This window comes from Microcebus murinus, chromosome 9, assembly GCF_040939455.1.
Source record: "Microcebus murinus isolate Inina chromosome 9, M.murinus_Inina_mat1.0, whole genome shotgun sequence".
NCBI lineage: Eukaryota > Metazoa > Chordata > Mammalia > Primates > Cheirogaleidae > Microcebus > Microcebus murinus.
The window spans coordinates 71,657,341-71,669,866 of NC_134112.1; the positions used below are offsets into that span (position 1 = coordinate 71,657,341).

General features: G+C 34.4%; 1 protein-coding gene across 1 annotated transcript in view; it reads right to left on the minus strand.

The window, feature by feature from the left end:
• Positions 1-9,008: 9,008 nt before the first annotated feature.
• Positions 9,009-12,526, minus strand: part of ASZ1 (ankyrin repeat, SAM and basic leucine zipper domain containing 1) — a 44,853-nt gene continuing 41,335 nt past the window's right edge. Inside the window, exon 13 of the mRNA XM_012761110.2 lies at positions 9,009-9,551. Coding sequence (XP_012616564.1) covers positions 9,381-9,551 — 171 coding nt within the window. The 3' untranslated portion in view covers positions 9,009-9,380. The remainder of the gene's footprint in view (positions 9,552-12,526) is intronic.

Below are 12,526 nucleotides of genomic sequence, written 5' to 3' on the forward strand. Positions count from 1 at the left end.
TAAGTGTTGGCATGGCTGTGGAGGTAATGAATACTCTCCTGCACTGCTGGTAGGTTCATAAATTAACATAGGCTCCTTGAAGAGAAATACAGCGGTCATGTAGTTAGACTCTCACTTGGAAACAATGGACTAATTCAAGGAGATTTGATTTACAAAGAGATAATTTATGAAGATGTGAGCAGAGGAGAGCCCCCCACCCCAACCCCGGATCCAAAGGGACAAGGGGAGAAGTGAAGGTTCCTAGAACCCAGAAGGAACAAATCTGGTAGAAACTGCCTTGAGAGGAGCAGTGCCTTTCAGTTAAGGGGCACAGCCCAAGAAATCCTGCAGGGAGCAAGCCAGGTGAATAAATACCTAGACTTCACTCTCCTTCAGCCATTCTGCTGAGGTTCTCATTGGATAAACCCAACCAGTAGCTGCTAAGTATAAAGAAACTTTGCCATCTGTACATAAGGTCACACACATGCATGTACAGTACAATACCATCAAGAAGAATAAGTAAAATGAGAAACAAAAATTTATTGATGGGGAATAGGGAGGTGAAATGTGAGATGGACAAGTGATGGCATACTACAGAGCAGTTAAATGCAATAGTTACATCTTCATTTTTTGACATGGATGCATCTGAAAACAATGTTGATGGAAAAAGTAAAGAGCAGAATGAGGCAATACAAGTATAACTCCATATTAGTTGGGAGTGCCTTTGGCACCATTATCAGAAAACTCAACCACAGTGGCTTAATCAAATAGGGGTTTATTTTTCCCATACTGCAAGAAGTCCAGAGTATAGACCATCCAGAGCTGGTGCAGCTGCTCTAGGATATATACAGCGAGGGTTTGTTCAGCCTCACTGTTCTTAGTATATGGCTCCATCTTATGGCTTTTAGGTATTTAGTAGCAGCCCCATTTTTCTGCTTAAAGTTGAACATTTCAGTTTATTTAGCAATTCAGTTAGCCCAGGCTTTTCCATGTCTTTAGTATTACTTTTCAAGTAGACTTGAAGTATGTAAATATTTTTAAAATCAGGTGAATTTAATCAGTAAAAAGCAGAGAAAATGTATACATTTCAGGTGGATAAACTCCCTTGATGGTATGCAGAATGCGTAAGTATGAAGCAGACAGTCTGAACAAGATTGAGTCACATACCTCTCCACACCACCACCAATCTTCATCTATGGAACAATACGCATGCAAACTCTAGCTCTCCCCATTATTGTGAGAGGGTTTAATAAGTTTGGCTTTATAGACAGGTGGCTTCAGCTTCTAATCTGCAATGGGTTGCACATCTTTGCATTTGAGTATGGAATAATTTGTTGGAAGGGGAGAAGAGAAACAGAGGGAGTCTTAACAGATAACTTATTCTCTGCTTGACCTATTAACTCGTCTTGTGGACCCTGAAAACATGTGTCATTTTAGAGAAATTAAGTATTTTTAATTATACGTCACTACATTACAGGAAATATTTCTCTCAAACAAAAATATGGCCCTAGGAATGTGAAAAAATCTGACTTGTTTATTCGTGTAGAGTATCATTTCTGTTACAAGGCACTTTAACGAATGCTTTATTATGAATAATAAAATAGAAATTATACTGGCTACCATTTATTCAGTATATACCATATACCAAGTACTGTACAAAATCCTTTATATTTCTTAGTTCACTTAATCCTTATAACAACCTTAGAAGCTTCATTAAATAAGTTTATTAAAACATAGGTTTTATTTAATTAGCTAAATGACTAGCATATAGTAAATGCCCAGTTAAAAGTGTTACTTTTATTATTTCTATTTTCATTTTATAGATGATATGGCAGAGTCCTAGAGGGCCTAGGTAGCTTTCTAAAAGCTACACAGTGGCAGAGCTGAAATCAGAATGCATGCCTGTCTAGCCCCAAGTCTGCATTCATTATAAAGCTCTACGACCACTTCTCTGTCATTGCATTTAACGCTCTAACAAAGACCCTAGCTCAGAATGGTATTTATTTTTCAGATTAGGAGATTAAGGTTCATCAAAAATAATTATTAATAATGATCATATATTTCATGCCTTATGCAAGGGCACTGCTGGTTAGTGGCAAGCACTGGGTTCCCTGGGAAGCAAATACCAGTGGAGAACTGCATGTAAGACATTTATTAGGGAGTGCTCTGGAAAGCAACACCTGTGCAAGGGAAGGGAAGGAAACAGGATTAGGCAAAGGGAGAAGATGGGCTGTGACACAGTTTCAGTGATGGCCTCAGCCAGCCCCATCAGGGGCTCTGAAGTGGGATGGTCCTTCAGAGTTGTCTTGAGTTGGGAAAAGGGCCCCTGAAACTGGAGACTTCATACCCCTACGTTGATTAGTCATTCCTGGAAATAGGAAATGATTTGGGGAACTCAGCTATCCTTAGCAGAGAAAACTCCCAGCAGCTGGGGAAATAAATCCTTTATTCCTAAATTGGGAGCCACGTCATGCATTCACTTCAGGATACAAAATCTTACTAAGAACCAACTCTACATTTTTCTTTCATTCTATACTGGTATTCTTGTTTTCGTTAGAAAACAATTTAAGGACTTTTGCATAATAACTCTAACCTTTGTTTCCATATTTTAAGTTCAATCTTGGTAAGCCACAGGTAACTATGAGTGTTAATTATAATATTACTGCTAACATAACAGTTGATTGTCATATTACCACTAAAATAACAGTTAATTGTAATAGTACCACTAACTTGATAGTTAATTGTAGTTAACACTGAAAATTCTAGTTTGTCTTTTAATACCTTACATTGGGGACAGGAGAAATTATACATATGCAACTCCCAAGATTGGTTTAACTGAATAAATCTTGAATCCATGATAAGAAGTTACCTTTAAATCTGGTCTAAATCTCTTCACACATAGGGAACTTTGCAGATTTTTCCTTTGTACCTTTCTTTGTTTTTTTTCCCTAGGAGGCTTATAGGTTGAGACTGAACCCTACTCCCATAGGGATGGTAAGAGAATCTATCACTGTACCATCAACTGAAGAAACTTAAGCAAAAACAATAAAAAACCTGCAACCAACCCTCTCCAATGAAACAGTCTTACAAAGTGGTTTTATTTTATTTTTTAAGTCTGTATCTTTAAACAGCACTAATCCCACTGATTCTCTTAATAGTAAAATTATTGCTTTCTGACCTCATATAAAATATGTAATATATGGGTATAGTGCTTGTACATATTAAGCACTCAGTAACTGTTTAATGAATTGAAATTCGATTACAAGTAAGCTTCCCCAAACTATTATACTGGCAACAACCAAATATTAATAATAACTCATAATATCAAATCTCTGAATGTGAGATCAACAGCAAAACCACTTATGAGGGGTACAGCTTGTCTAAGTATTGATTCTATTACATAAAGCCCCTAATGGTTTTGTTCTAATTTCAAGAATTCCAAATTGGATCCATTTCTGCAGACAGTATTACTTTGTTAATTTAATCTGATGAGCATCTATTTTACAGATGAGGAAACCAAGACCCAGAGAATGTACAAATTAACGACAACCGGACTAGAACCTAGGATACCCTTTGTTCCATCTGTCAGTAGAGGTAAGAAGATTAGGGGCTGAGAGGGAAGGAGAAGCATGTAGCAGTAGACATGGACATCAAAAATAAAAAAAAAGATCGAAGTATTAGAAAGACTGGAAAAGAAGAAAATCCACAGAAAGAATTATGAAAGGTCAGTTGAGAAGAAAAAGGTGAGAGATATTCTCTACTGAAATAAGTCCAGAGATAGTGCCATTCTTAATAAAGTATCTTTATTACTCTCCCTCCAAAAATGTTATACAGTATGAAAAACTTGTTCATTTTGTATATTGATAAGATCATCTGAACTTACAGGTAAAGAAATATAGCATTGCTTAAATGGTTTAGAATTAGTGTCTCTAATAACTAACAAATGTTTCAAAGAAATCCAGTATAACATTTTTATTGGCATTTTAAATAAATGTATTACTCACTAGTGGATATGCCAAAAAGAAAATCCCCACCCTATTTCCACCCCCACAGAGCTACAAACGATTATTTATTAAGCAGTGACAGAATGACTTGGAGAGCAAAACAGAAGTCATCACGGTTATCTGTGCTCTTAAAGATTAACTTTCATCATAGTATTAAAAAATTAAAAAACATATTGACATTATGAAACCTTCCCATTAAAAAAAAACTCAATTTTTTGATTCTGATGCTTGAAACTGTGGATGAATAAATTCATGAATGATAGATACCCTTTTAGACTTTTAAATATCTTGTTTCCCATATTTAATAAATATAATTCATTTAAATTAGATATTAGCTGAAATACCTTCCACAGGACAGCTTTCAAAATTGAGAGTGTAGGTTTACTTTATAAATCATTTATTTAGCCCTAAGTTACCCTGGTCAAACCTAGGTGGTTTTTAACTTTTTCTTACAAGAGGTACTCTTGGAATTTTCAGCATCCTATAGTATTCATCTAGAGCTAAATTTTTAGCATCCTGTAGTATTAGCCTAAAGTTTATATAAAAGGTATTCATTCAGCTAATGTTTCTGGCTTTTAAAAAAAGCCAGAGTCCTGCACACTATTCTGGGCCAAACACTACACTAAGCACAAAGCAGATACCCCAGAAATACGGATTAAAGAGGTTTAATATGGAGCAGGGAGTCCTCTTAGGGGCTTGCAGAGGCTGGGGGAGGGTGGGTGGGTGGGGTGGCCACATGGAAATAGGGGAAAACCTTGAGCCACTTCAGCAGAGGTTCCAGACCCCAACTAGCTTTGAAAAGTGCATGGGCAACCTAATACGAACAATAGCCCTCCAGGTGAGCCAGAGTCCCAAGGTATTTTGGTTCCCTATAGAAACTAAAAGATGGCATCTTAACATATGTTCTTGAGTTAGTTTTCAGAAACCTCCCACTGGATGGAAAATGTAGTAGATAAGGAGGATCAGAGAAACTAAACGCTGACTACCATTCTTTGTTCTAAATTTCCCCCTGAGGGGACTGTCATACTCATCTTAAAATTCCTTTCTACTAATCCAAAAATCTCTGAATCCGCCTATGACCCTCACCCTCCTCGACTTCTAGGTATTCTGCCTTTTTGGGCCAGGCCAATGTATAACCTCCTTGTATTGATATATAATTTGCCTGCCTGAAATGTACTCCTGCCTTTAAAAATTCTGGCTGGTAAACCATTGGGGAATCTGGGTCTTAAGCATTAGCTATTCATACTCCTTGCTTAGCACCCTGCAATAAAGCCTTTTCCTCCTGCTATAATTCTCAGCTTCAGTGTTTGGCTTTGCTGTGCTGGGTGAGTGAACCCCAGTTTAGTTCAGTAACAGTTTCATTACAAGGATGGTAGTATGAGAAGCATCATGAATGCATTCCCCAGAGAAACAAACAAAGCTAGAAGAAGCAATAAAAATACAACCATTTAAAGTTTCTGGAAAATGTCCTAAGGACACAGAACAAATGCAGAAACATTTATTCAAGAAAACCTACTAAAATTCAGTAAGAACAATGAGTCTGTGGCATTTGAAGCCACGACCCACTCCCACCATCAACCCACCTTCCCTACCACAAGCCAACTAAATTTGGCAGAAGCTCCACTTTGGGTGGATATGGCCAAGAAAATGGGACTCAGCTCCCAAGCAAGGGTTACCATATCTCATCTGAAGAGGCAGGCCAAAGTGAAGTGGTTAACTAGTGAGGATGGTTAAACAGTGGAGTGCTTTCACCGAGCCCCATAGAGTGGGAACTCTGCCCCAGGCATAGCAGACTGAGAATACTAAGGCCCTGAACGCCCTCCTCCACAGCTGGCTCACAGGCCAGAGAATCCATGCTGTAAGAAGCAAACTCAAAACATCAGCGACTACTTACTGCTCCACCTAGCACCCAGAGACTGAGGCTGGAGACTCTGCCCAGGGTGAGAAGCAGTCTACAAGAAAAAAGAGCTCAAGATTTCTCCCCAAAGAAACTGATTTGAAATAAGAGTATGGGGAAATTCAAGCCTAAGGGTACTCCTGAAAACAACTCTTTTTATTAGGAAAACAAATTAAAATATAGGCCAGCTCTTTCACCACAGAAAACCAGAGAAAGAGACAGTTAAGGACTCCTCGGGTCTTGCAATTAGGCAAGAGAAAGAAATGAAGGGTATCCAAATCAGAAGAGGTCAAACTGTTTGCTGATGATATGATCTTATGCCTAGAAAACCCCAAAGACTCCTTCAAAAGACTTCCAGAATTGATAAATAAATTCAGTAGAGTCTCAGGCTACAAAAGTAATGTACACAAATCTACTGATAGCATTTCTATACACTGATAACAGCCAAAGTATATGTGTGTGTGTATACCTATAAACACACACACAGTTCTTTATCAGTACTTTATAAATACAGTATAATCTTTGAAAGTACAGTTTATTTTTGAACAATACCACTTCCACATTTTTAAAATAGAAAGCTGCAGAAATGTAAGCTTGAGATCTCTATCAATTTTTTCAAAATCAATTTTTTAGAAAATGATTTACAAAATGATGATCAACACATACATATTGTAATAATACAATAGGGAATATATATGTAAAGTATCTAAAAATGAATGGTAATGAAGCTATAGTACTTAGAATTAAGACAGGAAATAATAAAGGTGGGAATTAATGAAACAAAAATTTAAAAATGTAGTTGACCAACAAATTCAAAAGCTGATTCTTTGAAAATACTATCACAATCAATAAATCCCTGGGCAAACTACCAGGATTAAAAGAGAACATATAAAAATAAAAAGAAACCCAGTTGTATCTGTGTAACATTAGACTAGGGTTGGTAAACTATACCTTGGTAGACCAAATCCAGGCAATCACATGTTTTTCACAGTAAGTTTTATTGTATAACCTCTACATCCATTCATTTATGTATTATCTATAGCTGCTTTTGTGCTACAACAGCAGTGCTAAGAAATTATAACAGAGACCATATGGCCTGCAAAGTCTAAAATATTTATTATATGGCCTTATATAAAAATGTTTGCTGACCTCTTAACTAGAGGAAACCCATTTTGGAAGTTCTTTTTTAATGGATGCTATTTCCCAGGGGAATAAGCAGCAACAAGGTCATCATTTAAAAGTGAGATGGGGAGGAGGTCTCTGGAGTTTAAGTAAAGAGCAGTATAAAATAGTTATCCAGTGAAAAGGTTAGTGTATATTCCAGGAAAATGTATTAATATTAGGATTGTCAAACAGCGGTAAGCACTCCACTTAAGGATAGTGACAATATGGGTCAAGAAGCTTGCTTCTTCTGAAAAATGCTTACATTCCAACAGGTGCTTATAATGAATTGTTTGGCTTCCAAAATTTGTCCCAAAGATATAGGAACATTGTTCTGATTCAGATTAATTATAAACTAAATACCAATTAATTAAAAAAAGTTTACTACTTTCAAGTGCATAGAATTAAAACTTTGTTGACAACATTTCTATCTGTGGTTCAGGGAAGTCTCTATGGGATTTGTTTTAAGAAGAGAAAAATATGATTTGTATTGAGTTATCTGTTATAAAAGAAATAATAGTCTAGAATCATTAACTACCCCTTCCCCAAGATAACATGAGGTCAGATAATCACAGAGTAGGAAGGGACTTATGGTCCCTTCTAGATAAAATAACCAATTTTAAATCATAGGAGAAATCTTATTCATTCTATTGATACTTTACCCAAAGAAATACTTTCCCTAACCACAACAAATGCTGCCCTACTTATTCTGTCTGTAATCTAAAATGCACGCTATATTTGTCAACAGAATAAAAAATGTATTCAGAATATGCAGCTGTAATGGACTTTACAGTATTTTGCCCACTTGAATAGCTAATCATATTTGAAGCATTCTGAGGCAGATCATTATTTTAAGGAATTTTGTGACAAATCCTTTTGGAAAAGAAGTGACTTGTAAATTCATGGTTTGTCCTAATATTTTAGAAATGGTTTGGTTTTCGTAGAGGAAAAAAATAGTGACTCATCCAGCCAATAGAAGAAACATCATTATCATTAAGATGAATGAGGTGAAAAGACCATCTGAATACACAATCTGGTAGTATGGCCATCATTTTCCTAGAGTGCCTTTTTTTTTTTTTCCTTAAAGGAAACTAGAACTAATATTTATTAAATAACTTCTATTTGCCCAAGTGCTGTGCTGAGAATGAAACACAATCTGTGTTAAAACTACTTATTTTGCCTCTAGCCCTAGTGGGTGTTTTTTTTTTTTTAAAAGAAGTACCTATTCCCCTATCCATATTACAGTTTAGTGCTAAGTCTTGAACTCATTTAAATGAGGGATATCAGGGGGAAAAAAAGCTATATAACACTTATGTTAAATGTCAGACACCAATTCATGGTGTGATTATTTTCCAATGATACATGGTTTAGTATATTCTCAGAAAAAGAATGATGATTCAAATCTTGCTGTTTTAGTATGAGCAAGAACAGAAACTGCTACTAATTATAGTTTTCTTATACTGTTCTTCTTTTCCATAATTCTCTCCCTTTACTTGATGCTTTCTTTTCAAACAACTGCAGATAAACTGCATCTAATTAAGTATGGCACTAAGTCAAGCAAGATTTAAATACTATTTTCCCTGCTAAATTGGGCCTACCTTTACTTTTAAAATATGAACATCATTTTGATTTTAGAAAAAAGAAATATTATATTACTTTAGATATGAGAAATTATATGCCAAATGCTATTCACTTTCATAATATCCTAAGAATGTATCTTGTATGTTCCCAAAAGTACTTTACAAAAAAAACTCTAGTGTACTTTGTGCCTTCTACAGTATTCCCTAATTTTCTGCTTTTTTTACTTTGTATTTAAAATATTTCTCCTAAGTAGTTAACCTATAATTAAAACCTTTTACATTTTACCTTGATCCTCTGCATTCTCTGGAATACTTGGAAAATTAATAATTTCCTTATAACTTTAAAAATCTAATAAAAATTCCTTATCATGTAGCAATACAAGGAACAAATAAGGACTAAAAGAAAGCTGTTTATGAACACTTCACAAATTCTGTAAGATTCACTATGACAAATGAGCACACTCTTAAATGTTGAAGAATATTAGATGAAACTTTTATTTTGAATGTGATTTGGAGCCATATGTTCAAACTAAAGAATTACTTATAATTTACTGCTTGATCAAAATTAACATAAAAGCATAAATTATATTTCTAATTCAAACTGACAAAACTACTTTCTAAAGAAAAAAAATCTCTGCTTTATGTTGTCATAATTTTTCTTATGGAATATTGGGAAAGAATAAGAAATTATACTGTACCACAAATGGTTAAAAGCCATCAATACTGCTGGGTAGTTTGAATAAGATATACATACATAACTTAAAAACAAATATTAGGGTATTTTCTCTGGACAGTTAGCTTGCAGATGAAAAGAAGAAACCCAAATCCGCATACTGCAATAGCTGTCCTCTTCAAAATTCTACTATTCCATGTAGATACTTCTTCCATTAATGGTATATGAGTTGGATCATTTTCCCGTTCATTTTGCAACTAGTATTTAGTATGGGGGGAAAAAAAGAGTTAATGTATAATACACTGAAAAAAAAATCTTTGATTTAAAAAATACAATAATATCTTTGTTAAACTGACTTGATTTAGGTGTGGACAACTCAAGAGTCCTATGGATGATTTAAAATGAACACATATGTCTTAAAAGACAGTCTGCCTTTTACCAGAATCCCATTATTATAAATTATTAGTTTTACATTAAAAATAAATTCTTTCATAGATTATCACATTTTAAAATGGTGTTTTTATGTCATGGGACAAAGTTTCTTTAATGTTAAAGTTTCTATTTTACCCACAAGGAATGACAATTGATATTTATTTCCTTCTGTATTAAAATATCAATGTCTTAAAAAAAGTGAACTCCTGTAGCAAACCTACAGATGGAATTTAGCAAATATTTAGCATCAGATGCTAATGCTAAAAGTTTAACACTTTATTTAAATATAATTGTAGTAACAAATGTCAACAAAAACTTAAGTGGTTCTTTTAGCACTTCTCAGCAATGAAAGTACATGACCCAGTTTCTAAATTCCCATAGATAGAAATTTCTTGCTAAACTCTTCTCCCCCTACCCCTGTGTGTGTGTGTGTGTGTGTGTGAGAGAGAGAGAGAGACAGAGAGAGAGAGATAGACAGAGAGAAAAAGGCGGGGTGAGAGAGAGAGAAAAGAGAAGAAAGAGATGGTTGCTGGGGTGAAGTGGGAGAGAGAATAAGCAGAAACTAAAGATCCTTGAGAGATAAAAAGAATCAGGCACATTTATAGAGTGATATTTACTAGAAACATCCTGTGCTGGAGTGGTGATATACTTTCAACATTAGCAGGAATAATGACTTCTAAATTCTACAGTGTAAATATTTAATTAAAAAAGCCTGACAAAATTAATTTTAAATTTATACCAGAAAAACATACTTCAATGCCAATATCATTAAAACTGTATTCTTGGTCTAACTTCCAAATGGCTTCATTCAGCAACAGATTCCTTTTTGACACTGATGCTCCATTTACTGAATCCTGAGACAGTCACTCCTTTTATTAACCAATTACTCTTAGAATGACCCTTTCTGACAAGAGCCTGTCAGGGTGTTGGTTTGAAAGAGAGTGATGTGGTGTTAAAGTCTAGCCTTGACCTCTCCCACCCTCTCTCTGTTACCTCCATACACTTATCTGTGATAACACATATGTTTCTTTAAAAAAATTCCCTTCAGTTATTATTGGTAAATTCTGAAATAATATAAGCCTAACAGGCATGATACCATATTCCCAAACCTAGCAACCTTCATAATTCTGTAAATCAAATCACATGATGATTACTACTCATGTAACACTAATATGGAAAAAAACAATCCACCAGCTTGCTCCAAAATGAAAACTTTCCTACCCAAAGAACTGTATCTGCCGTTATTATAGACCAATAAATGTGTTTTCAAGGTTAGTCCTTATACAGAAATAAATTCTAGGTAGACAAGATCACATAAAAGAAGGCCTTCTACTTAGCTAAAGATTAAAGATGAAAATTTTCTTTATAGGTAGGCATTATTAAAATAAATATTACAGCATCTCATTGGATTGTTTATGCGTTAGAGTCAGTCAGTCCCTATAACAAAGTTTCCTACTTTCATTCATTTTTAAAAAAAATCTGGTTCTCACTAATTTTGTCTCATTTCTCCACATTCCCCCATCTCTACCCTCATGTTTTTAGTTTGTTTTGGAGAAACAAAATTAGTAAACAACCTTGAGGCAAATATGTCTTAGGAAATTTCCTACACTAAGCATTAAAGGTTGATGCTTTACAGGAAATTATCTTTACACAAATCTTTCAAAATTTCCCATGGATCCCCATGAAATACACCATGTTAAGTAAAATCGATTTTGCTTTTCAATTCTTCTAGAGGAGATGGGAGGTACTGAAGATGAATGGTGCTATAATTTTTTATTGTCAGCAAGTTCAGGCTCTATCTAGCTGCATAGCACAGGTGCCTTACAGGTAGGCACTCATGTTTTTTGAATGAATAACTGTCAGAGATAATACAATTTCTAAGATGCTTCTTTCTTTGGAAAGGAGTTATGCCAGTTTTTCTGAAACATATTGCCCATTTACCCATTTAAAATTTCTTTTCCCAGCTATTATTTTGTAGGATTTGCTTCATACCTTATTTCTCACTTTAAGACTCTTCTGATTGAACATATGTTAAAAGCTAGACTAACAACCTGGAAAATGTATAAAATTTATTTTCAGGAAAAGAATTTGTTTGATAAAATATTAATGAAAATATTAAGTGAATTAAGGGTTGAAGCTATGAAATTTAAAGTATAATCTCACTTTCAAATCAGGTATTTCACAAAGCTTTATAAACATAAAATTTATTTATTAAACAGACAAGAATTCAGAAGTTCTTTAGTCAATTGAGTGTTTTTCTTTATTTCTAACCTTCACCAAAGGTCACTGTTTCAGCAGCTTAGATTTTGTTATAGCCAGTTTTCTAAAGGGGAAAAATCTACCTGTCCTTAAATCCAGATATATACTTCTTCTATAGGTGTATAAAAGGAGAACCAAAAATGCTCACACTCTTTAAAAAACAGTTAAGTTATAAAATATATAGAGAGTCTAGACAATAGAAGGAATATTTAACCTACAATCCCATCTCATTAACAGAGCTAATAAATATTTCATTTTGGTATTATTTCATATGTATATTTACATGTAAGTTATAATGCACAAATATAACTTCCTATCTTTAACAAGTTGATATTTGATTTTCATTCTTTTTCAACTGGCTCCAGATTTCTTTAACATAGGTGTATCATAATTTACTAAATTATTTTCCTAGTATAGGATACTTATGGTACATATAGTTTTGGAACACACTATTATTAAAAGATACAAATATTTTTATGGTCCTTGGCATGCCTTGTCAAACTGTTCTTGAGGGGGGTTGGCAAATAGTCTGACATGAGAA